This window comes from Ptychodera flava, chromosome 4, assembly GCF_041260155.1.
Source record: "Ptychodera flava strain L36383 chromosome 4, AS_Pfla_20210202, whole genome shotgun sequence".
Classification (NCBI taxonomy): Eukaryota; Metazoa; Hemichordata; class Enteropneusta; family Ptychoderidae; genus Ptychodera; species Ptychodera flava.
In genome coordinates this window covers 42,525,185-42,553,047 of record NC_091931.1, presented here as the reverse complement: position 1 = coordinate 42,553,047, position 27,863 = coordinate 42,525,185, and the positions used below count along the sequence as shown (strand labels likewise).

The following is a 27,863-nucleotide window of genomic DNA, read 5'->3' as shown; positions in this document are numbered from 1 at the left end:
ATATACATTCACTTGTAAAAAGTACCATGTTGTGTGCCAACCAAGGTTGCCAAAAGTGAACAAAGGTCACATTTTGATGCAGGTTTGGGAACAGGACACAAAAATGATAAAACTAAGAGCAAAAACATACACCAGAAATCCATAATGGTACAGCTACTGCCCTGATAAAGACAAATACACAGACGCAAATACAAATTTAGGGTTTGACAACTTTATTTTTCAACACTTACTAGTGACAGCTGTAAAGAGAATGAAATCAAGATAGTGACCTTGATAATAATTCCCACTTTTTCATGATTTAAAAGAATGAATTTAATGACCTATGACCTATGAGCCAAGAATGAGATCAGCATTTGATCAAAACATTTCATTAACTTGCGTCACATTCTCCCACATTTACCAAAATTACTTATTAAAACTAGTCCTTTAGCAGAATTCGTACTCCTAATATGCTCTATAACCACTACAAGATTTGATAATTTTCAATACAGTATAAATTTTTCTTTGTTTTGATTTTTCAAAGTCTGTTCCTTTTGACAGAGGAACAGCACAGCTCAGTGTTAGTTTCTGATCAATGCACGATTTTTGAATATCTAAGCACAATGCTACTTTCACGTTACTTTGCTTTGCCTAAAGCAAGACCAGCGTATTTTTTAAGATTGAAAAAAGACATTTTATGGTTAGTTCACAGTTATTTTTATCTAAAGAAAAATTCTGGATTATTGGAGTCAATGAATTGATTTTTTCATTTAGCTGTAAAGCATTCTGAAATGTCAACACCGAGGAGCAGACATCCTGATATTCTACCATTTTATTCTATGAAATCACGGAAATATGTGAATATCTATACTTTCTCACTGGCATGATTGGAAAAAATCTTTTGGACTCAATTCTTGGCAATTTAATTTTCATTCCCTACATACCAGGATGTTGACCTCTGACCTCGTATAGCAATCATTTTGAGATTGGTACTGGACACAGTAGCCCATGATAAAAATGCTTGCAATAAAATTGCACTCGCAATCTAGCATTAGAACAGCGACAAAAAACACAAGAAAGTAAATCGATACATACGTATTAAAGTAGTGAATAGAATTTGATGTAAAAATACATGAAAAAAAACGTTTTGTAATATGTACTCCAACCAATAGGTAATGAAGGTGACGTGAAGCCGTCACGGTAAAGGTTTCTATTTAAAAAACTTTTTAAAAAGTGGCAAAATTTTGTGTAGATTTCCAAATATGTTGAATAGTTAATGGTAATAACAAGTTCACGTAAAAAGCCAAAGAAATTATAGACTTAAAAAAATACACAAAAAACTGAAGCTCAGTAATAAATAACTACGATGAATAATAGACAAGAACATCGACTAGCTTTCTGGCAAAAATTAATAAAGGATTATGTAGTACAATACTGCCCCAATACAACATCAATATGTATATTTTCAGCGTTGGACCTTTGGTCAAAATTTAGACACAATGCTGAGGGTCTACCTCAGGTCTATACTGATCAATATTAACATTTTTAAAAAAAAACTTTTTACGCATACATTACTTGGACATGAACTTAATTCAAAAGCATGACATTTATGATGGTAAAAAGTTTCCTGGTTTTCAAAAAAAGAAACAGTGAATAGAACAAAAGGCATAAAGAAGCACGGTGTTGTGGTCAAGGCTACAAGCAAAATGGAATATTTTCATGCCATGATTTCTCTTTTAAAATCTAAACAAATATTTCTTTTTTTTTCATATCGACTATGTTGACTGGCATTTGCTTCACACAGATCTTCATAATTTCTACAGAGTAATATTGTCTCACACCCCTACGATGAGTGGTTTCCGATTGACCCTACAAAAGCCCAGTGACTAATTTAATTTATTTAGCAGTGTCATATTTTGGACCCTGCCTGTCAATGAACTTGCAATACAATATAAACATTGGGAAAAAAAGTAAATGCTAAGCACATACACAATAAGAGAATTTTTTTCAGCTTTTCGACATTTTAAATACTCATTATTATATAGAAAGTTTTTAAAATTTTTTTTGAAAGATAAAAATTTCAGATGAGCACCACATTACATTAGAAAAGAAGTTAAACTTCTGTGTTATCATTACTTTGGTACCGTGCAGTGTCGACCACCTTCATATGGCCGTTGGTGGCTACCTTCGTTACTGGTTTTGTTGGCGCGTAAGTTTCCTTGTGGCTACGTCTACGCCGGAGAACAACACAGAGTATAACAATTAGAAGCACCAATCCAAGAGCACTGAGTACGGCAACAATTGGAATAATAGGTACTGATTTCTTGGACTCGTTTTTGCCGACTTCAAATCCGCCGGAGTCTGGCACCACCTCGTTGCTCTGCAAGCTGTTGGCAGTGAAGTTGAGACGGACTCGGTGCATGTTCGTTCCGGTGTCATCGACGCCGATGTCCTTTACGTCTTCGATCTCGCGTCTCTGACGCTGCAGGGCGGGTTGGAGTGGTGCTTCCGCCGCTATGAGATTGTGCATTTCAATACTACGTTTGCCAATTCCTCTGTTAGAATTATCAGCTGATCTCACAGTGTAAATGCAATGTAAATACCATTGACGACCAGCTGACACCTGAAAAATACCAAAAACCACTTACATGAAATATTTTTTAATTTTTTATCTGTCCCGATAGAACAAAAACTCTGTCTCACTATTCTAGTCATTGGAACCATGTGACAATATTTCTTGACTAATTTAATAAATCCTGCTGACTTCCTTTAAATAAATAATGCTGTTTTCATGAAAACAAGGTGTGAGAAACACTTAACTGCTGTTTAACATCGTGTTCTACGATGTAACTCCAACCTCAGACCTACAATAACTGCTTATTTTTTAAAACTAATTCACAAAAAAATCTCCATCAAAGAATTTTTATTGAACTGAAATTGTGCATTTCTGTGACCTTTCTGTTACAAATTTTATCAACAGAAAATCATATGAAATGCCGTCTCAAATAAGTAATTAGGCCTACCGTGGTACACTTGAGATGAAAGCTGATCATGTATTAAAAACTTGAATACATGACCACCAGACACACGTTACAGTTATGTGAAGAAGAGGAGTGTATTTCTAGTTTATCAGCAGTGATTGCCAAGGTCAAGTGAAATTGGTTGTGAAATCATAAGAATGAATGTGTGGCGTTACCTCGAAGAGAGGATCTACACTCATTTTAAATCCATCAGCACCAGGCTGTTGTACCAAAGGCAATGCTTCCTGGTCATCCACGGCTAAGACAGCATCAAACGGTACACTGCTGAATTCGGTGGTCACTGTGTTGGGTGCTCCTTTGTCCTGTAAGTGCAAAATTGTAGTGAAGATTTATGAATTAGAAAAAACAACTTAGTTTGTGTGTCTAGGTCAGAAAAGTATATGTCAGAATGATCAATATTTTCATCAAATTCATACATGTACGAAAAACAGAAGATAAATTACAGTTTAAGTGGTGTGGTCAAAAAAATGAATGTATGAAAGCATGTAGAAATCTAGTGGTGATTGTTCAAGTATAGACCAGATGATAAGTTGCTCCAGGCAAAGCCCTGCCTTGAGTTTTGAATCTTCCAGTCTCGTTCATATACTGCTTTGCAAAAATTCGACTACGAAATGTTTCACCAACGTACCAAGACTTTGAAGTTGTACAGCAGATTAGGCGAGTCTGCGACACATCCGTATTCCTGGTTTTGTGGGTTGTACTTGGGTACGTATCCATCCAAGCCAGTACACAGGAATACCTTCTCTACGCTGACGAAGAACGAGTCACCCAGGTTCTGTACAGGGTCCACCATAACTCTACCATAGATAGTATCACCTGTGGGTATGCACAGACAACAGAAATGAATAAAGCAAGCCTTGAGGTACCACCTTGGTAGCTACCTTGGAAGTAGTAAGGTGGCTGTTGACTCAACCTTTGAATTAGAAAGTAGAAAGTGACAGGATAGGCCTGCTGTGGAGATGCTTATTCATGTACTTCTTGTGTGTAGACCACAGCTGCTACAAAGGACAAGTATTGTATTTAAATATTAACCAAGAAAGCATGGCCTAGCAGATTCTGGTATAGTTTTGGATATTGCTGGATAACATGGAAGTAAAACTAAAGTGTGTAGTTTGTATATCTTATCAATTTTGCTTGTTTGTTTTTCATTTTCCTTGTCTAGATTTATTTTGTAGATAGCAATGTAGCAGAAACTGAATGGGATTGTGTACCCACCACACCAATGTTACAGCATGTACTATATCAATCATGGCAACTGCATGCATGTGTATGTTTCCTGTACAAAACATATGCCTCACCTTCTGCATATGCAGTATCACTGCCTTCTCCGAATCCCATGGAACCATCGGACAGCCAAAGTCCTTTCTTGGATAGCAGATGGAACTGAGTGTCCAGGCTGAACTGTGCGGGGACTGGATCACTGACTTGTTGGAATCTGATGGGCATCTCAAAGGTTATAGGATCTCTTGGATTACAGACGATGGGCAAGCTGTACTCAATATCATTGGCTGTGGTACAGGGAATCAACTTAATAATGTAGTCGCCGCTGTAGTCCCTCACCTGCAAGAAAAGTGAATTATTTCAGACCTACGCGACACCTTCCCTGCATTCTGTGTACTGTTATCTTCTGACAAATTGAAGTGTTCATCTTTTGTCGTGCTGATGGGTACAACTAGACAAATTACCAATTAAGAAGAACTGGGTCATATTTAAGAGTATTTTCCAAAATATTTCCCAAATTGGGTCTCTGTATAAACAACTCTTGTTGAATGGTTGACTCAAACTTTCAAGAACTAATTGCTTTTTTGCAATTGAGGAGTGTAGATTGGAAAATGGACAAGTGAAAGGAAATACTCACAGCATAATCTGATACAAACTGCCATGTCTGTTCTGGTTGGGCATACGTTGGGTCAGATCTGATCAGCTCCAAGGTGAATGTAAGGTCACCGTTGTCAGGTGACATTACCATAGAGGTCAATGCTGTACCTGTTAAGATCAGAATTATGTCAGTTGGATTACGGGAGGTCATACAGGCTTTAAACATGATGATGTCAAATCTGGCACGTAAGTTCCAAATGAACACAACTGTCATTCTTTTTTAATGCTGAGTTTAAAGATGATTTTTATAATGCCCACTCTCACAGTGCAGCGGTGCGTTGTGACTGTCACTGAACTGCCAACAGGGTTATTTCTTGTATCCATATGTGAAATCTAGTGGGGACATCACTACTGAGCTGTTCAGAGCAACACAACAAATCTCCTTTTCAAAACTGTTTCTGGTAAATTCTTCAAGAACACATTTCCCAGTGTGATTAAACAACTGTGAATACAGCAAACTGATCTGAAGACAGACTCTACAGATCAAAGAGTGAGAAATATGTATGTCTGTTTCTTATTTGGATTCACGATAAAGTTGCAAAACATAAACAGCTGTCTAACCTGGATGGCTTTGGACAAACTGTCCTCTGAACCTGGCCTCTGTTCTGAAGTTGACGACCAGTTTGCCATCGTCGTTGATTCTCATACTGGTTGGGTACAGGAAGCCTGGAAGAATGATGACAGATGGAGGTAAACATGAGACAGAATTTTACAAAATGAAATCAAGTGCTGGTCCTATGAGTGACTAAACATGATGGCAAATTCACTTTTTGCTTACAATACACAATATGATATTCTGTTTTCATATGTCTGTTTTAGATATCATAAACTATACATCTACATAATTATACTGATGAGAAAGTTCTAGATGTGTCTAGAGTTACTCATAATCTGATACATTCACCCCTATTTCTGGTAAGTAGTCACACCACTTTATTGAAAATATTGGGCTTGCACCAAAGATTGACTGGAATAGGTAAGATATTAGGAACAGCTACAATTGCTTTATCATGTCACGCACTCTTATCTGTATATATTTTCATGGCAAATACGAGATAAAAGTTTTGTCTTAAATTCTGTTAATATAATCAGCAACCCAATTCTTGCTAACTGAAATAGCTTTTGTCCTGTGCTAAGGGGTCTGAAATGATACTGAAATGCATTGTGGGTAAAAAAGTTGACTTCTCACCACATAGTAATATGATAAATAATTTTAGCACAAATGCAATTGTTTCCATGGCAATAGAGTAGAACCATACCTTGCAGTGTAGCATCAGGAGGGGTTCCGATACCATTTTCCCAGAGAATGGCAGTGTCGTACACGAAAGTGAGTCTCAACTGGGAATTCAAATCAAAATGTTGCCAGCCACCAACAGCAACAGGTGAATGGAAGATGTATGAGACGTAGAGAGGAACACGGACTGTCACGTATGACTGAATCAAGTCGAGTACCTAGAAATGGACAGATGATTTGTGGACGTTAGGTTTTGAGACAAAAAAAGTCATGTAGTTGATCATGACTTACAGACTTTTTTTGGTACTTCTTTCATGAAAGCTTGTTACATCGATTTATCCTTGACAATAGATACAGTAGGGAGATCAAAGTTTAACCTGGTTACCCATAATATCCAGTAAACAGGTCCACACTCACTTTTAATTTCCATAGTTTTGGGCAAAACTATTGAGGTGAGAGGGTTAACATATTATCTGTGATTGGCTGTGCAAAGTTGTGTCTATCATAACCAACTGCTACATTGTTGAAACTCTAAGCAACCATGATATCTTATGCTATGAATGTGACAAAAGATGTTCAAAACCTGATAGGAGAAAAATTCTTCAATTGGTTCACGGAAATTTATGATTTAGCATTTCAAGAATATGGAGGTACCATAAAATTCTAGGTCTACTGTGGCTTCCAGTCACAAAGAGATTCCATTTTGGATTAGTTTGCTGTTCACATTACCTTCAGAATGAAAAGGACATACCTGTCCATCAGTGCCGATGGTACCACCGCAGTCAGTAAGCAGTTCTGACATATCATAATATCCATTGAAGACCCACATGCAAGCCTCCAGATTCAAATTTTTATAGAACCTCAACGTCTTCTCTCCTCTCAGTTCGGGATTGAACTGGTATGGTTCAACCTCGCCAACCACGTTGGGATCTTTGGTCTCCTCGGTGATGAAACCATATCTGGTATTAACTTCGTTGGTGTCCAGCAAGTTGGAACATTTGTGGATGCCAACTCTGGAACCGTCCTTGCTGAGTGTCAACTCAAAGTTGGAGAGTTGTCTGGTGGAAATTACCGGAAGCATACCATCTGTGGAGGAATAAGTGTGTATCATTTCACAATTAGAATGTCATGGGTTTGTCTCTATGTACATGAGTTTAGGGAAACAGGGGCAAATAGTAATAATGGTAACTTTCCAAAATATTGGTGATCATGAATAAAATATCCTTTCGCTGTAGTCAAATTGAACATGTTTCAGAATATACATTTATTATCTCTCACTCAGTTGGTTTCAGCGTACCGTAAATGAAATAGATACAAGTCAGATCTTGACTGTAAATACGCTTTCTCCTTTAAGGTGGTGGAAATTACACTTTATCTAAGCTTGCTGCCAAACCATTTGTGATCTCAATCTCATTTGTGGTGGTAGGTTGTGTAGAGAGGCTTGCGAAACTGTCAACATGTGCTTTAAAATCACAAATACCATGCAAAGGTATGTCCAACACAATTAAACAAATATTAAACACAATCTATACCTACAATCTATTTAAACAAAGCAACTTTTTGAAGCTGTACATACACCCTGTATGATTCTCCCTTTTAGACTGATTTCTACTATTTTAGGAAGTTTAGGACACACTATAAAACATACCAGTGTGAGGCAGGGTAATGGTCAACTGGATCATGTTGGAATGGTCTGGATCATCGGGCCCAGTGTACTGCAGCTTAGCTGTGAATGGTTCAGCACCAACAGCCCCTTCCACTCTGGGTGGACACAGTCCTTGATTGCTAGCTATGGTGACAACTGGACTGTCAAGTTCAAGTCCTAAGTCACCCTTGGTGTTCACAGCTCTGGCTACACAAACAATTCTTGATCCAGGTCCAAAGTAAATACTGTCCAAAGTGATCTGAAGACAAAAAAAAATAGTCAATAAATAAGATTAATGGTAGTAAGGGCCCACTGAGAAGATATCAAAATTTTTGGCACACCTGACTACACTGGGCTGAATCCCCATTATGCAAAACATTTGGTTCTTCCTAAGGGGCACTCCTATGGCTTTGTGAAGTAGATGGACCCTCTAGGATTGTGTTGCTTTGTAAAATTTCTCTTCCTATGGGGCATTCCTATGGCTTTGTGAACTGGACCCTCTAGGATTATGTTGCTTTGTAAAATTTCTCAGTATAGACCCAGTGTGCTCCAGTACTGCCAAATTGTGTACACTAAGTCACATATAGCATCAACAATGAAAGAATTGGAAATGTATGTATCAATCTTTTTTTGTCTAAAATATAGGGTATTTCTGAGAAGTCTTGATCTATTGTTTTATCCTATATCTTGAACTGTTAAGACTGTTCTGGAAACAGTAGTTTGAGCCATCAATATGTATACTTAATACACAGAAGGTCTACATCTATCTTTGAAAATAATAGATTATTTGGCTGAAATATTCAAATGATAAGACACTCTTTCATGATAATTAACTCAATACAATCACAAACTAGCCTTCCCTTTTCATCTTCGCCATGGCAACTTGCCATGGTGACGGTTTGTGATCATCATCTTTCCTTACCTGTTTGGTTGATGTGAAGAATGTGTCACTTTCGATGTCCTTCAGGGGATTGGAGACTCCACTGGCTGAGCTAGGGGCGGAGACCCTCCATCTGAACTGAGACAGTGTGTCATTGATGTTCTGGGATGTACAGAGTGATCCAGTCTGGGCATAGTCGCTGTACTTGGGATTACACGGCTGAAATGTTGAAAGAAATGATCAAATGAATTCATCTTAATCTCCTATACAGCTAATCACATTAAATTAATCTCAATGGGATTAAAACACTATGCAAAGAGAAGCATAAAATCAATTACACTGTAAAATATCAGAAAATGAAAATATTGGAATTGAATATTGTCAAAGACAGGTATGTTGAAATTGGCTGGTTTGGCTCTATAGTTACATGTACACTTCTTCAAATCCTAGAAATGGAAATGTTGAACATTTGCTTTCTATTTCTGAGGGACAAACAAATTACCGCCACTCACCGTCACACAGACCAATGGGTAGCCAGCTATTGGCGCATCAGGTTTGTTTTCAGTGTTGTCATAGTTGATCAGAGAAACAACTTCCGGAAGTGAGGGGAATGTGACATCAGCGTTGCTTTCAGTGTCTGTGATGTAGATGATAGCCTTGTCCATCTGTAAAGGGTGAATATTCACAGAAGTTATTAAGTGTTCTTGTGACTCCTTCACGGACACTGACTCATGGTGAGAAACTGAAAATTACCCCCTGTCACCACCAAACGTGATATAACCCTTTTGTTCTTTGAGGTAAGAGTGGACTTCTGAACTACGAAATAGGTGTGAAGGGGTTTGACCTTTGGTAGTTGATAGCATGCACAATTTTTCATGAATTTGCTGATCAAACTATGTTTTCCAATTCCTTTTGATTTGATTTGATTTGATTTGATAAATACTATCTTAATGCCTGTCATCTATCTGAATCTTGAAGTTTATTCTTGAAAGAAAAAGCTGCATTAAAACACAAATTTTGTTGTATTTTTGGAAATATCAAGACAAGACATATGACGTTAAGTTCTAGATCTTGTGGAGTTACCTGTGTCTCGGCAATCATATTTTCATCCATTTTCAAATGGACAGTGAAGGATTCTCGGGCACCACCCTCTGGATCATGGAGCACTTCGACCTCAACAATGTGTTCCGTCACATTAAATCCAAACTCCAGCTCTGTAATGAGTTGAGTTGTCAAACTGTTAATCAAAATTTTATGTGCATTTTATACAGCATGTTCACCTTCAAGTTGCCGTAAGGTTTTTTCAAAGACAAATTATGCAGCCTACCAGTAGAATTCAACAAATAACTCTGATTTACTTGGAAAGTCTATTTATCAAGCAAATTCTTAAAACTTTGTTATGTACATATGTTTCTGACAAAGCTTTGAGGATCACCGTGCCGTCATAAAAAGTTGAAGGTAAACGTCTGATATTTTAAATACGTACAAAATTTGAGTTTGTTCAGAATTGGGGAGTTTCAAATTTCATATCATACTTCATCTGATTATTTGTGAAACAATATGCATCACACTTACGCTGTGAGAATGGATTGTAGTCAATTCCACTCTTTGCAGACCCATCCTTTGTGTGAACTCTGACGATGGAAGTCTGGGATGAGTCTCCCATACGGATGACTGGGATCCGCACGATCGCAATATCATCATCGCTTTGGGGCTCCACCACTGTGAATGTAGTCTTTGAAAATTTGATGATTGGCTCTGAAAATCAAAATCAGGATGAGATTGAAATCAGGATATGAGTAGTTCAATGCAGCATTGCAGTTTGCATTAGCTGCAGTGATGAGCAATTTCACACAAAATCTTGCTCTTTACAAAATCATCTTTATTGGATTATACGTTTGATGAGAAATTTTTATGCAAAATGTAATTATCCTATCAAGATACTCTCACACAGTATCATACTGCGCAGTGAACGCACTGTCTTAAGTAATGGTAGGCTTCATCAAAACACACGGTAAGAAGTCAAATGATAAGTAGGTGCTACCAAGAAGTCAGTATAAAAAATGTTTTGTTGTACAAAAGTATGTTGTCAATCTGCATTTAGAGAACTCATCAAAAATACTTAATTCTTTATCAAAATCTTGCTTCTCCATTTCATGTCCATATACTGATTCATAGTTGCATTGGGGGTGTATCACACTTCAATATTACAAATCAAATGTAATTTGAAATTCAGGTACATGGAGTATTATCCCAAAGCAGTCAAAAACTATACAAGAAATCTGATGATACGTGAAGTAAATGGTGTTCTTACTGTCTCCATCGTCTTTGATGGTCAATACTGTTTCATTCTGTAGTCCTATGCTTGCTGCTAACGCAGAGTCACTTCCGGGACTTCCCAGCACCAATCTGAAGGACTCATCTGGTTCGTGTAGATTGTCGTTCATCAGGAGGACAGTGCATGGCTTCTCTTGTTCACCTGAAACAAGAAATCAAATTCTCTGAGTTTTGTTTGATCAGTACGGAACATAAGCAGTCGTGCACTGACTATCAGTATGAAAAGGAAACCTGCTATTAAAGTATATTTTACTATCACAGCATAGCCTTGTTTCATTCTCATTAATTTTCTAGACCTGTTTACAATAAATTTTATTAGAAATGTCAAGACAATGCTACTTGACCGCAAATTACTCATAGACTTCCTCCATACTTGTCCATAAATCTTGTTTTCTGCACTTTTTCTCAGTGGAATGTTCAACATGACCTTCTCACCCCTATGTCAGAGTACAGAGGTCCAAACCTCCCAACAGTCACAACAAGACACTGACTTCGTCCCCGTTGGTGTACCTATCTGACCAGCAGTTTTTTTCTCCTGTGGTCTTACCTGGCAGGAATGTAACGATGGATGCATCAGTGTTTGGTCTTTCATCGTAATCCATCATGACTTGAGCTGTTCCCTGTCTTGTGTAGCATCTTACAGTCGATGTCTGGCTGATGTCGCCACTACGCACGATGTACGCCGTGATGCTGCCGTCATTCTCAAAGCCCTCGTAGGTTGGGTCACGGAATGACATTTTCGGCACTGGAAACAACAAACAAACATAACGCATAGAACACAGAGTCCACTGAAAAATTGCATGAATCGACTGTACGTATTATTGGAGGCTACCATTCCTTGAGTGAAGGCTTGTTTTTTTGACATAACCCAGCACCATCAGAACTTCAATCAGAACGACAATCGGAGCATTTATAAATACAGCATCTCAGATTGCAGATCTTTTAAACAAAAGTTGATGAAGTACCGGAAGTCTGTAAAACCTCTGAATTGACTGAAAGAGTCAACAATGATCAAAGTAAGATCCTAAACAGAAACAGACCAACCGACCAAAATTAATTATACCAAAATAATTTCTCATAATACTGAATAAACATGGAAAGTGCAGTCAATTGCTCTCAAAAAAAATATGAGATTTTCAAATAATATAAATTCACTGCCTCAATTAATGTTATGTTACACTTTTTTGTATAATTGCCAAGAACAGAAACATAAATCTTGAAGCATGATGGGTGGATAAAGCTGCTTTCTTCAAAATGCATGGTCAGACAAACAAGAGACCAACTTACAGTCTGAGACTGAATCATTGATTGTTACAATGGCCTTGTCAGGCCTTCCTATCTCTGCTCCAACTGCCATTCTTAGAACCACTTCAAATGTCTCGGGGCCTTCCAACTGAGGCTGTCCTAAGTCATCCAAGATCGTAACTCTGACAGTCTGCATGGTAACTCCAGGAGCAAAGTCCAGGTTCTTGCTGACTGCATGGTAATCTAGTCCAGCTGTTTGAGGATGGAAAAAAAAATTTCACATATGAGTATACATTATGCTTCTTACTGACGGTGTGCATATGACAGTGATGTTGATTCAGTGAGTTGGAGGTGCATTTCTTGACACATGCATGTTTTGAGCACGGCGTGCAAAATTGAAGACATTCAGTACTCGTGGCAGTTTTGAGACAGAAAACAATAATCAGTTATTGACTGAAACCAGATTTCAATCAGAGGCAAGCAGTTGAAATGGCCATAAATTTTGATAACTGTAAGGCATAAATTTCACACCACCACCAACAAGAAACACATGTACAGTGTATATTTGGGGAAAACATACATAACAATTCTTCGATTGCAAACTGTCACAACATCACCATACGAAAAACCATAATTTGTATGATATTTTAAAATCACTTATAGAAAATCTTTTTCTAGCAGTGACTAGATGGAAATAATCAAAGAAACGGTATGATGCATATGAACTGCAAGATAGTGTGAATGAAAGTTACCGATAATCTTTAATATGAGTACTACCTCATGCCTGCTGACCCTTGTACGCATGTTACAAAGTAAGGTGACGGAAAAAATGGTAATGACAAGTTAGTAGTTAAAATGACTGCATTAGTAGTTAATGAGTACGCATTCAGTCAATGATACAAATGAATGGACTGTCAATCAGTGAAATAAGACAATGCAATTATAGTCTGTTTTGAATATATACATCTGTTCATGTCAAAGAGATAGAATTGGTCACTTTGTCAGATGTTAAGGTAGAACGCACCTCGGGGACAGAAATTCATGCCTTCAAGTTTTATCAATTTTCTTCTGACCTACCACTTGTGGGGGCTCATTTTGAAGCTCTTGCCCAAAGAAAAGTTTTCACCGTCTTATTTTTTCGAAAATCGAAAATTTTAATTTTTCTCACAGAGTTAACACAGGGATGGCGGCCATTTTGGATTTAAAATATCGAGAAATCACAAGTTATTTGTCTCTAGGACCAAAGTTTGCACGGTGACCCCTGATTTTTATTTTTGCTTTTGGTAAGAGAATGGTCGACAATTTCATTGAGAAAAGTTTGAGCAAATGTTTAAATCTTTCACTTTCGAGGCACATATTACCTTAATACTTTACAGTTTGCCATAGGGTGTAGTTTGAAGGCAAACATGTTTGCAGTGATGTCACTGAAGAATTCAGTGTCTCACTGATGGAAGTTTGTCAGCATAGTTTGTAGTAGTCAATGATGACATGAGTGAGTCAATGAGTATATTGTCATTAAGTGTATGTTTTGTCATTGAGTGAAATTTGCATGAGTTTGCAGGAGTCATTGATGACATGAGTAAGTCAATGAGTATATTGTCATTAAGTGTACGTTATGTCACTGTGAATTTTGTCGGCATGAGTTTGCAGTAGAGTCATTGATGAAATGAGTGAGTCAATGAGTATATCATTAAGTGTATGTTATGTCACTGAGTAAAGTTTGCATGAGTTTGCAGTACAGTCATTGATGAAATAAGTGAGTCAATGAGTATAATGTCATTAAAAAGTATATATTTTGTCACCGAGTGAAGTTTGTCAGCCATGTATTTGCCGTTCATCATTATAAAGTTATTGAGCCAGTAATTGATTGTCTTTATACATACATTATAACAATGGATTGAGCTTTTTAGCCATTTTTGCCGTTCTATCATTGACAAAATGATCCAGTCACTAAGTGAAATTTCATTGAAAGTGTAATGTACCTGAGTGAAGTTTGCCAACATTGTGTTTGCGTTTCAATCATTAATGAAATAGAAAAGTCAATGAGTAAATTGTAATTAAACATACATTATGTCACTAAGTGAAGTTTGTCAACCATGTGTTTGCACTTGTAACATTAATGAAATGATCACGTCCATAATAGTAACTTTTCATTAAATGTATGTCGTATTACTGAGCAAATTTAAAATGTACGCACAATGTAAAATTGAATGACATAGTTAGATGATGAGGAATAAGTTGGTGATATGCAAATCTGTGAGATGATAAAGGTTGAAAAGCACTTTGATAAACTGTGAATGGAATGCACCATCCCTTGAGTTTTAGGATGAAGAGAATCATTTTTCAATTTGTGGCCTTAAGAGGGCGCTTTCAGCTCTACCAGCGGTTATGATGCCATGCCTGAGCTGAGAATGAACAAAAAATCACCGACGGGTTGTAAATCATTGTTAAGTTGTTTACAGAATATGTGATGACAAAAGAAAAACAGATATTAGAAGCTTTTAGGTTTGTAAATAATGTGTTCCCTTGTAATGAAAAAAGTTGTACTCACCCACTGCAGATTCTGGGTCGGACTGTCTAGATCTCACAGTGACACTTGCCATCTTGGACAAGTCGGTTCCTGTTCGCCACACTCTGATTTCAACAAAGCCTTCACCCTCATCAACAAGATATTCACTGGATCCAAAGTAGAAGGTTGGTTCTGAAAAAGAGAAATAAGGTGCAAAATGAGAGAATCTATTTGTAAAAGTTCTATCTTTTTAACAGAGCTACACGTGACCTTCAACCATGAACTTCAGTTGGCGCATTATCACTACCCCTACCTCCCCCTCCCCTCACACAAACACACACACACACACACACACACATTGTCTGTGCATTTCTGAATACAAATGACGTATCTTCCATTCATTTTACTGCTCTCACCCAGAGATATTTCATGAGTTGTTCTTTCTTTGTTCACACAGCATAATCACTACATAACTGATTTCTTCCAAAGCACTTCACGAGATGGTTCCAAAATACAATACATGGACTATCCCGAACAAAAAAGAATTCTTTTTTTAGCTTGTTTGGTTTTCTCAAACACTAAACTGTCTACTCAAGAAAGTGTTCAGGACAAAATACATTTTTGACCACAACTTCTTTGAAAAGAAACGGGATGATGTTTGTTGAGTTGGATCAAGGTGGCCACTTCTTGAAAAGACATGTAATTACACATTCCAATGGGGTCATCTGGGCTTTGTTTCAGGCTTTAACCTGACAATCCACCGTGTAATGTTAAGTCTAAACATTTGGAAAGGCAAGCAAACAATGAGACAAGCACAAGACAATGCTCCCGCAAACTTTGGAATGATCATGCTAATCCGCATTGAACTTGAAGTTGTATCATTTTCCAAGGGCACCTGCCAAGCCCTGCCAAGATAAACTCTTTTTCAACACTTTCCCTGAACTGTGCTCTTGTCCAGTAGCATGCTGTAAATTCACTGAAAATTTATGGTGAAAAGACCTGACTTAAATGCCGATTTGGGAATTCAATGAAAGAGAAGACTACAAGAGTCTTAAAATTCATGGGATTTGACTGAATAGGCACATGACAGTTGCAGTATCAAATATTTACACTATCCTTTGAAAAGGGGATTTATCTATTCAAATCACGTTTTCTTTCTGCTTTGCCCAGTAGCGAAAAAAAATATGATCGGTAAATATATGGGGTCGCAATCACTCATCACATACAATGGAGTTGATCGAAGCTACTTGGTTTTTATTCATTTGTGCAGAAGTCTGAGAGGGAAATGATGATCAAATGGCAATGAATAATGAAAAGAAGGCCAACACAGCAAAGTGGGAGAAATCCTATAGCCTTACCGGTTAAACTGTTTGAAAAGTGGGTTTTATTGAACACTAAACAGACGGAAAAGTTCCACTTTATGGAAGTAAACCGAAGTCACTCTACCACATACAAGCTGGAGTCAAAATACGATAAAACCACTTTGTGTAACAAGGTTGAAAGCCCCCAATTACTTCTGTGAAATGTCGATTGGAACTGACAGACAGGGTAGTGACATCTCAAGATGAAATATTTGAAAAGTGAACTGTTGACGATTTCAATTCTAATTTTCAGTTACTGTTTGTTGTGTAATTGGTTGTCAGATTATTTGGAAGGGAAACACACAATAGAAAAAGATATGCAGAAACCAATGGCTGTCATGTAATGTTACATCAGGTTTGATTTAGATGGGATATTTGAGGGAAAACAATGTGAAAGCAATTATGATAACAATTACATGAAACTGAAGCATAATTTTTTTAAGCAAGTCCAGCGGCGATTGTTGCTCATTTTATTTTGTAAAGTTGTCCAAAAAAAGGCAAAGTTTGCAAAGTGCATGTAATGTTACCTGATGTAAAAATCTCTGACATCTAAAGTAGAAGAAAACCACTCTGATATCCATACATATATTGATGAAATATTTCCCATAATTTCCCTATTACTGCTTTCAGCAAACTCTTTATCGTGTGTGGGCCTCTCTTCGTTCCAGCACATTCAAATTTCCTACAGAGCTTTCCAATAGTGGGCTCATTTTCATCCTCTAACCCTGATCTGAAAACTACAAGCTTCTAAACTTTCAATGTTTTCAGTAAAAGAAACAGCCAGACCTAGTCAAACAAATGATGGATGTGTTAGGTCAAAATATCATGTAAGCCTGTGCCTGGAACTACTTTCAGGGAGGGGGGGGGGAATGAAACAGCACTCCTATCACTGGGACAATCAACGATTGATCTTCAATCAGGGAGAGTTATAAAGCTCTTTCAGGAGGTGCTTTTTGGAGGAAAGACACTTCAGAAAAAACAATAGCTTTCCATTTCTCAGTAAACTGTGAAGCTGTAACAAAGCAGGAAAGGCAAAACAAACAGGTTCAGACTGTGATTTGAATTGCTTGACGTGTCAAGATTAAAGATCACAACAGCAGTGGGGAAAAAAATCCCTTGGCAATATAGAGAGTTCAAGGAGATCGCATTGGTCAACCTACATCATACAAAGACCCCCTTTTATGGTTACAGCTCCACTTTCCCAATACATTCTGAGACTTCATCGGATTCCCAAACGTTAAAATTAGAAAGGTTTTGCCGTTTAGAAGACAAAACTTCCTGTTCAATTATGCTACGCCGTCTTGAACACACCCTCTGTGATTTGATAGCATTTGGCTTCATGCGCCGGACCATCTAAATTACACTTTTTTTTACAAATGCATAAATTTCTATGGAATTCCAATCTCTCATTATTTTTCCCCTAAACAGCGAAACCTGACATCCAAATAGAGGCTTTTATTTTTCTTGTTTTTTTTTTTCGTTGGCATCACGGAAGCATGGGCTATCTGCTTGATTTCTAATGAAAGGACTCGCGAGACAAACTTTAGTGAGGCACAAACACTCTTGGTATTCCAGTCCTTTGAAGCATGCTCCATGTTCTGACTCCAATCACACCTCTGAGTATTGAGTGTTGTTTGCAGAAAGTCTGTCTAACAACAACAGTTTGGGTGTTCTTAAACATTTTTAGCAGTCGCCAGCAAATTGCAGACATTTAGGGGGAATATTTTTGTATGAAAAAAAAGAGACGGCAGCACACAAAGTGACTGTGTTTAATTCTTTTGTTTTGGCAACATCAGACTGGAGGAATCTTTTTTTTTATGTTTTACCTGCCAGTTATTTAAATTACAGCAAGCAGTGTTTTATTGTTGGATAGTGTAAGACACAGCTTTGATAATTACCATGACAAGGTCTCACTGGACCGACACAAAAGAATTAATTTACACAACCCTAGTAAAAACAGTCCCTTTGTTTTACTCAGATCATAACCCTTACCACCTATTCTGAACATTACCACCCATGGAAGTGTAACAGTAGCTACAGAAAACACACTTTTCACGCTTTAATCTTTGTAGTAATAGATCTATTGTAGACAGGAAAACTTTGGCACACACCTTTTAACAACAGGTGAAATTCACAGTTTATGAGAGTTCTCAGGGAGCATGCTTTTGCTCTATTTTTTTTTTAACTTAACACCGTGAATTCCTGTGGTTTTAACACTGTCTAATGGTGCATTGAAGAACACGGAATCTGTGCCTCTAGCTCTAAACTCTATAAACATCTTACTTTGGGCACAATCCAGGCAAGTGAGCAACAGTGTAAATTATTTGATTGAATTGGGAACAGCAATTAAGACAGCACATAACGGCGTGTCTACAAATACTCAAAATGGACATTTAGCAAAACATTTGAGAATTCATGGTGTCTGAGATAGACTGGTATCCACTTAAAATGTTTGACTGATCACACATTTTGTTTTTGGATCATGATGAGGCAAGTGTTTAGCTTCAAAAGTATTGTTTATGGACGTGCTACATTCATATTTCACGGAATAAAAGGAATTGGGATGTCAAACAATTGTGTCTAATTTGGCAGGTTAAAACACTCCTATACGCCAATTATCGGACTTCTTGAATGAGCATTGACAATCCAACAAGACAGGAGTAATGTAATAAACTGTCCGGCAGAGCTGAATTGCCATAATTCAATTACACAAACACTGCCTGGGAAATTACCATGAAGGCAAATGCGGTGTCATGCAGGGCTTTTGTTCCTTGCATACAAAGTCTTCTATGGGGACTGTTACATAGAACTGTTACACTCGCTTTAAATGCTGTCGGCAATTAGAAAGGATAGCTGTCTTTAGAAAGTATAAAGGCAGGTGGCTAGCTTGTGTTGTCAACCCTGGGATTACCAGGGCAGTGTTTGTATGGAAGTTCACTATTTTATGATTTTCTTTTCAGGGTGCAGTATGACATAATGACACAACCATTGTCTTGTTGGGGGGGGGAGGGGGTGAAAGCCTGGAAATTAAGTCATAAAGAAAGACGTGTAGCAGCAGGATACTGGAGAAGTGTATCAGAACTTTAGAGCATCTTGTGTTTGATCAAAAGTGTTTTTCATCCTCAGACACTTTACGGCACTAGTGAAGCTGGCTACTTGTTCCTTTTTTCTTGAAGGACATTATTGGAATATCCGACTCCCCCTCCTTGAATCTCTTCCTTTGTGCTGTACACACAAAAAAGGTGGATGCTGTTATTTCCACTGTATGGTCGTCACACAGTATGAAAGACCGGAACCTAAGACTCGCATCTCAGTAGCAGTCACTTTTCACATTTCTTTTCACGACTGGTGTGGTGTCTATAGCTGTAGCGGACATGAAGCTTTTCAAAGTCAGCCCACAGGGCACGACACCTGACCTGCCCACAACTGAGTGCTCATTCTTGCCTTTACTTTCACGTCAAACAAACGAGATTCAGAGAGAGAAAAGGCAGGTAATCACACAAGACTGTGTAAGGCGTACCACCTGAGTTCAAACAAAACTGAAAAGGCAGGGTTTCTTCTTTCCAACTTTGCAAAGTGCTTTCAAGTGACTTAACAAACTACATTGGCAGGATCACTGAGCTGCACTCATGCCTGGTTTTATAGAAACATTTCAATTTGAAAATTTTCACTTTGGATTGTCAATATACAGGAAATCCTAGCACGCTGTCTTTAATCCTGTTTTTTTGTATGAGGGAATATTTTAGTATGATATTATGATAAAGTCTTCTAAATTAGAGCACACTGTATAGACAGCTAACCTGTATAAATGATGATCACATCTGTGAGAATATAATAACCACAATCATCTCACTTCTTTATATTCATCATTGAACATTCTAAGAAAACCAGAGCAAGATTCATTCAACGTACTTCAACAGGAGTTTTTGCTCTTATCAGAATTTCATCTTACCGTCATCTTCATCAGGTTTGATGACAATATCCACCGATGGAGTCTCACACAGCCGTCCACCCATGGGCATGCTCAGTTTCACTTTGAACTGTTCCTCGTCCTCATAGAGGGAATCATCAATGATCACCACACGGCAGAAAGCCAAGTCTTCGTCCCGGCCAAAGCGGACAAAGTTTTTCTGATCTTCTGCTCGGCTGATATAGTCGGAGTATGATGTGATGGGGGATGGGCTGGTGCCTGTGGCTGTGTCTGAAATGCAGAAAATGGCATAATGTAAGGATGAATCTGAAATTTTGTTCATTGTTACCCCAACTACCAAAACATTGGGATGACGTTGGGATAAGCAATTCAACGCCAGTTGACACCTAAAAGTTCTTCTGACCACATATTCTCACAGTAAATCAGAGTTGAACTGTCGGTGATATTTGTAAAACACTATTTTCACAATGTGCACATGAGCACATGCTCACATAGACAAAATCTTTCACTCGACAAAACAACGGAAATAATCATTTCAAATGTTGGTTTATTTCAGTGCATATCGCAACTGCATGAGACATGAACACACCTGGCATGGTTGAGCAGACGACCATCAGCTCATTGCTCAGGTCACCAGTTCTTTTGATTGGTATGAACAACTCTCCGACATCCTCCTCGATTTCGTAACGTTCTGGCAAGTCAATGCACACTGTCGATTCTGTGGGGATAGAGATTACCAAAAATAAAAGTCATGACCAGCTATAATCACAGGGAACACATCATGAAGGTTACATAAAATTCTCAATAAGACTACGTGTAATTGGGTTTGCCCTAGGAGAGCTCATTTTCACATCAAATACCTTGAGGATATGAACTCTACAAGTCAGCCATGCTGTGATGTGCAGATTCCAAGGCGTTATCTCGGCCATCAAAAAGTCTCCTACCAACATAAAATATCTATATACTCTGCATTCAATTGATTTCTGCCCTTGATTTGTTTTTTATTTTACATTAATTTGCACCCTGTGGTGATTTGGCTTTGATATGAAGGTTAGGGATCTCAACTCTGGTGGCCACATCTGGCGCCAAAGAATCCTTGGTACGTTGTTGAACTTCTGCATCAAAGATTGCATGTGATAAGGCTTAACCAATAAATGTTTTCAATATCAGTCAGTCAGTCAAGCTAAACAAAATTTGACAAGCTGTAACTGAGCCTCATGGCTCCTCATGGTCAATGGCAGGACATATGCTGATCTTCTAGATTTTTGTATCTTATATGAAATCATGACAAAAAGGCCTGCATATATAAAATGCCTTGTGAATGACACCTCGGCCAGTCCCTGAAATTTTATATGGAGGCAACTGCCGACATCAATTATGTCAGTTTTGCATTTTTTAAAGGAATGAACTACATAATATACCTTGAAAGATTTTTTGGAAATTTTATGACCAACCATCTTAAGATCCACCCCACAGAAGAAGGAAACTATGAAAAAGTTACTGATATCTTTCAGAAATACATAATAATGATGTAATATCTCAATCTTAGCATAGCTGCTGTCACAATTTAACAATATGATGTACAGCATAGCAGAATTTGAATTGACTTCTTTAATGCAAAATACAAACTATCTGATAAATTCATGGTTGATTTTGAGAGCAGATGTCATGACACAGAGAGAAAGTCTTAAAGAAAGCATTTTTGCTCCTTTGAGGAAAACTTATGAACAACTCATGTAAAAATTCCACTGGTTGTCAGCCTACCATCTTCAGAGTCGTGGATTTCAATAATAGCTGCTTCTGGATGTTCCAAAGCGCCCATCACTGGGTCATGAAGGATGATGGAAAATGTCTCCATCTGTTCATACTCGTCGTCGTCAAGAATCTTTACCCTCCATTTGCCCTCTGTCTGACCTGGGTTGAACTGCACCTGTCTGGCTGATTTGCCGTTGAAGTCTTCACCTTTCTTGGCTGTTCCATCCTCAGTCTTGATTCCTGGTAGTCAACAAAATTCAAATCAAAATTTCAATCTCTGTTGCTCTCAAGAGAATGAGGGAATGCCATAACTGCCTTGTTCTTATGTCTTCCATTAGCTATCAGAGTGCAGCAGATGGCGGAACTCTGGTGATGATTGGCTAATCATGGTGAAAAGCCAGACAGTAAACGTTTGAAAAGGTAAAAATCCCTGGAACATCAATGACGCTAAAATCAGTGTTACTCTTATGACGATAAGTACATCATGATGATAAGTACATGATTATGAAGCAACAACTCTTTAAAGTCAGACTGACAACTTCTCAACCACTTATAATATGGCTCACAACTTACACATTGTAAACCACTGCGAGTGACTTCACTCATGCTATTGAATGCTGTCTGAACTCTTCAAGTATGATATACAATTGCTCAGATCAAGAGAATTTGACTTTAATTTTCTAGGATCAGTGAAGTCACAAGTCTAGACAAATTGTTGGATTTTGAACTGTTAAATTCCACTGTACAATGCTGGGGTCACTATGCTACAGTGTTGTTACATGACAATCAAAGCCGTGGATTTTGCAGATGAGGGACAAGATACCTAAATAAATTATTCAATCAATCTTCTTTTTTGCTTTGGAGGACACAATTATGTGGAATTTCTAGTAAAGTGACACGGTGTGATGACAACATTTTGTTCGACTGCTGAACTAAATTTCTTTTGAGTCAGTTAAGAGCAGTGTCATACAACTAATGATGGCAAAAGGTCTTCCTGGTACTTCTCAACTCATCCGAAGGGAAGAAACAAAGTTGATGGTTTTTTGAGTATTCGTAGTTCAGCAGGAACACTGTTAGGAACATCTCTTAATTATGGGTTTCTTAGCGCTCTAAATAGTAATTTGAATATCTAATCTTAACTATCTCACTCATTTTCCAAAGCAAAGAAATTTGGACGCCACAAGTGCAAAATTTGGAAACATTTAAAATGTAAGCAAGAGACTTGATGAAATCACTCACAGAGTAAAAGTCTTCAAAATATCAAGTGATGGAGACAATTTGTAAAACAATTCAAAGTAACGTAAAGAAGTTCAATGAAACAGTTTTTTTCATTTTTCCATAATTTTTTTAACTTCTTCCCAGGTATACAGTTTGTCTGACAAGCCGTATCAGACAGTGGCTACCAAGGGAGGAAGTAATTGAATGTCGGATTACAGGCTGGCATTTTCTGTCTTACATTGTTGAGCTGGGCTGCAAAGTTCCCCACGTAAGGTCAGTACAGAGCCAATGCCAATGGTGGGTATCAAATTCACAACCACAAATCCGTGGTTTATTTTGAGACAGTTCATATGGGGATTGCTTTCCTGTCTTCTACAAACACAGACATACTTCCTGCCTCCAATCTGTCATCAAATGAATTCACGACCACGACGGTTGTCACAGGAAGACCTTTTCTAGAAGAGATTTTCAATCCTATTACCTTCAGTTTTAATACGGCTGGCTCACCTTCACTAAAGTATCATATGGGCCCTAAAATGAACTTGAGTTGAAATTGCCACCCCATTTAAAGAGGGAGTTTATTTTTTTCCCCTCTTCAAGTTTTTTTTTCCCCTGAAAAGCAGATGGGTTGATTTCCTTTTACCTTGGGGAGGGTATTTCCTACTGATAAATTGCCCCTGTTTGTTTTGAATTCAAATTACTGTTATATACATGCAATTTGTCGAGACCAAATGAGGCCATCTCATAAGGAACAATTTGTTCACTAGTTCCAACTGGTATAGCCATATTTATTGAACAATTTGTAAGTAAACAGAGTGTCAAGGGTTGGAGGTAATGAGGGCATTCTCTGATAGTACTACAACACAAAGTCAATCTCACAACATATAAAGCAACTTAACACCATGACAAATCAAACCTTGTTTGAAATTTATCTGGAAATTTGTTTTTTTTTAAATCTACAAACATTGACTGCTGATTTGTGGATGAGATAAACTTTCATCGAAAGCATTTGTTGAAATGAATTTGAGCTACAGTTTGTACTCCTGTTGATATAGCTTGGGTACACAGACTGGCTTGTCTGTGATCTGATGTCTGGCAAACTCGACTGACGATATGAAGATCTGAAAGTGAATCTGAATCTGTATGGACATGATTTAGCATTTCATTCACAGTGGGAGGTGAGTTCATGGCGAGTGTTATATGCCTGCAGAGAACAGAACACAGGACAGAAAAATACGGCAAGTTGGAATGATGCGAGCATATTGAAAGTCAAGATAGTGAGACAGGTGGTAAAAACCAGGGGAGACACTTTCTAGAAGACACAGATGCTAACATATACTCTGAGGTAAAGAGAGAAAAGAGTGGCCGAGATCAAGATATTCATGTCTTTTCTTACAAAACTGTGATGACCCAATTATGCTAATTGTCTGACAAATTTCTGGCATGCATAGTGTGTCTGTTATTCATACACAGGAAATGTTGTTTGAGGTTTCCAAAGACTAAATAAGATCCACTGTTTTAAACACCAGGCCGCCAGTTTCATTCACCCACTTTGGCCGAATCAAAGTGAGATTTTTGACATATTCCATCCATAACCATATGGAGGCACAGCTCTTGACAAATCAAATTGGTTGATAATGTGAGGTCAAGTGATGGCTGGCTGCACAATTCATTACCAGTACTCGTACTTGTTACTGAGGACACGGCAGGAAATTTGACAGTTGAGTTCAGTTAGGCTTATCTCATAATTGAACAGTTAGGCTGATCTCATAATTGTTCAGAGACGTGAGGCTGATCTCATCATGACAGCAGTAAAGTTACAAAGGCAAAACACATTTATTATTTCATCAGCCCCTTTGATTGAAGCAAAACACAGAATCGTATTCAGAGTAGCAAACCAAATCAACACTTGAATCCTGGTTTATGAATAAGAACTGCAACAATTATCTCTTTATCAGTTAGGCAAATTATCCTGTAAGAGTTAGGCAAATTCACAGCCTCTATATTTTGTTTGTTTGTTTGTTTGTTTTCCAATCCAATTTCTGATCTCGAAGTTCATTTACTTACCAACAAACGAAGTTTCCCCGAGGTAGCCTCTGCGATGCAACTTAATATGAAGAGTTCTGTCAGTTTCATTCACGATGTAGTATTCCTTGTCCAAAGAAATCCAGGCCCAGTTGAGCCGGAAGGGTTGGTTTGGTAAGATATTCTTCCCTGTAAGTTCACAAGAAAAGGGAAATGGATAAGATAAATATAATAACATAGTTACAGATACTACTAATTATAAGTTTGGGAATTTTAATACACAGTTCAATGAACTGCACATTTCAGCACTGTAAAAGTTTACTTTCCAAAAAACTCCGCACACATGTCACGTACTTTTTAAATTGTTTAAATATTTTCAGTTATAATGAGCAATAGAAAGCATGTGTGGTTCCAGTAACTTTCCTGCACATGCACCTGTCAAAACATGACGAGAAGAAACATTTGGCTGGGACAAAGTTTAACGACCGACCGATAAAAAATTAATAAACTCAAAGTGTCTGTCTGTATTTTATTCTCTTTTACTGTAATGTTGAACAGGCGGCTTGCTGCTGTAAAAATGTTTTTAATGTTTGCTTACATAATATTGAACAATATAATATTTGACATGAAATCCCTTTTACCGCACAGACTGCAGGAATTTAAGTCGCAGGACAGAAACATTTCAATTTCCAAACTGAGGTACGTCAGTGCACAACAGACCGCAACATGTTCTGATAATGCACAAATCATGTAAAATTTATTGAATACTATATACAAGCCTTCTATTTAAGCAAACTCAAAATTTAGAATAAAATAGCTTTGTCATTTCATATTTTTGCACAAAAGAAAGCTCCCATTATTATTTTGAAAGACAACTTCTGTCATATTATGGCTAGTTGAAATTATGCTACAAGGCTAGCAATGTCTGATTTCTGCCGACCTTTGTTATTGCAAACTGTACATGATATTGGCTTAAGGTAGGATACACCTCGGGGACAGATATTTGGACTCTCAAACTTTTCCAGTTCTTTTCAGATCTACCACTTGTGGGGGTTCATTTTGAAGCCCTTGGAGTAAGAAAGGCTTTCATTGTCTTCAATCTTCAAAATTTTTATTTTTCTCCATAGAGTTAACACAGGGATGGCGGCCATTTTGAATTTCAAATATCTGCAAATCTTCGGTAATTTGTTTCTCTAGTACCAAAATTAACTCGGTGACCCCCCATTTATATTCTTGATTTTGAAAGAGAATGGTTGAAAGATTCCTTGAGAAAAGTTTGAGCAAAAGTTTAAGTCATTCACTTTCGAGGCACATATACTACCTTAATATACAGGATAACTGTAAATGGTTCAACAAAGATTACTGAGACAGTTCTACATAGTGATGTATTATGACTTTTTCCTTCAATATATACACACACACCACTTTATTTTTAACTTCTATTTTAAGCATAAGCAAAGAAGTATATTTATATCATAGCATACTCAACACTGCTATCACAAACCAATGTATTGTGATTTGTAGCAGTTCACTGGGTACACACAGTGAAGATCATGTTTTTTTGATGTATGGGGGAAAAGTGAAACAATATGCGTTCTGTATCGTTGGAGATGAGAAAACTCAGCAAGAATAATGGGGATGACATTTGTGTGCGGCTAGCAAACAGTGACAGGCTATTGAACTGTGATGCACTGCAATTCAGTATTTGCAGAACGTATTTGTACCATATGTCCATGATATTTGGAGTAAACTTTTGGCACCACCATATTTTCTCAAATATCTAATAGGAACTGTATGGTAGTAAACAGTTTACAACCTGACAGACATAGTAACTTAACAATGAATCAGAGGTTAAAAAGCCCCCGGCTACGGATTTCAATTACGCAAGAATTTCTATGTACATGAGGCACAGTATTCAATATACTGGACATATTTCAAACGCAAAATGTTTGGTTTTTGAGCTGAAAACCTATCAGGGTATCTGATGTTCGTCTGGGACTCTGGGGCACGACTTGACGCAGCTCTCCCAAGTTAAGTTATGCCGGCCAGACGATTAAACTGCCATACGCCCTGGATGACGATAGCAATAACGGGGGTACAGGAAGTGTTACAAGACCCCCATTTGTTTAAAAGTAAACGATAGCATTGCACTGGCAGGGATATTGATGAATATGGAAGCTGACATGTCAGGGTTTGGCTCAGCGCCTGCAATACTCTTCAACAGCGGAGTTAACCCTTTCACCCCCAGTTCCCTGTGTACAGGTCCAACTTTACCATAGAAACAATGGATTTGGGACAAACACTGGCGGTGAAAGGGTTACAGAAAAGAGTTTGACCAGAGCACAGGAATGCATCCTGTACTGATAAACAAACAAAACAATTTTACTATGAATTACAAACTATGACAGCTGGAAGTGAATGGTAGCAGAATATAGCAATTTTCAGTTATCACAGAGGGGAAGTTCAGTACCATGGCAACCATTTCATCACAAAGTAGGTTATTGGGTAAAAGGTTTCACAGATTGGAGGTACAAATGTCAACTGATGATCATTGCCAAACATTTTTTTCAATCTCTTTCTCTTCTAAACAACAAAATTGCATATAGCTTTCACCGATTTCGGCGCACAAGCACTGACAAGTCTAAACATTTATGATCTGCATACAAACACGCCTGAATGGACTTGCCCTGCCCTAACACTAGTCTGAGTTCTCACTTTTGCGAGGTCGAAGTACGACAATAAAAAAAGTGAACAATTCCATTTTCCTTGCTCTCACTCCGCCATAAATTTCCAGATTGTTTGGACATTTTCAAAACACACAGAGG

General features: G+C 37.8%; 1 protein-coding gene across 1 annotated transcript in view; it reads right to left on the bottom strand.

Moving 5' to 3' along the window:
• Positions 1-195: 195 nt before the first annotated feature.
• LOC139131857 (extracellular matrix protein 3-like) overlaps positions 196-27,863 on the bottom strand; it is a 106,257-nt gene continuing 78,589 nt past the window's right edge. Inside the window, exons 3-23 of the mRNA XM_070698149.1 lie at positions 25,081-25,227; positions 21,805-22,035; positions 20,630-20,758; positions 20,062-20,310; positions 14,791-14,940; positions 12,282-12,491; positions 11,542-11,739; positions 10,972-11,136; positions 10,233-10,415; positions 9,741-9,871; positions 9,170-9,322; positions 8,700-8,876; positions 7,781-8,036; positions 6,884-7,218; positions 6,158-6,350; positions 5,460-5,564; positions 4,879-5,006; positions 4,319-4,580; positions 3,649-3,836; positions 3,176-3,322; positions 196-2,602 (exon numbers count right to left, since the gene is read on the bottom strand). Of these exons, the coding sequence (XP_070554250.1) occupies positions 2,093-2,602; positions 3,176-3,322; positions 3,649-3,836; positions 4,319-4,580; positions 4,879-5,006; positions 5,460-5,564; positions 6,158-6,350; positions 6,884-7,218; positions 7,781-8,036; positions 8,700-8,876; positions 9,170-9,322; positions 9,741-9,871; positions 10,233-10,415; positions 10,972-11,136; positions 11,542-11,739; positions 12,282-12,491; positions 14,791-14,940; positions 20,062-20,310; positions 20,630-20,758; positions 21,805-22,035; positions 25,081-25,227 (4,247 nt within the window). The 3' untranslated portion in view covers positions 196-2,092. The remainder of the gene's footprint in view (positions 2,603-3,175; positions 3,323-3,648; positions 3,837-4,318; positions 4,581-4,878; positions 5,007-5,459; positions 5,565-6,157; positions 6,351-6,883; positions 7,219-7,780; positions 8,037-8,699; positions 8,877-9,169; positions 9,323-9,740; positions 9,872-10,232; positions 10,416-10,971; positions 11,137-11,541; positions 11,740-12,281; positions 12,492-14,790; positions 14,941-20,061; positions 20,311-20,629; positions 20,759-21,804; positions 22,036-25,080; positions 25,228-27,863) is intronic.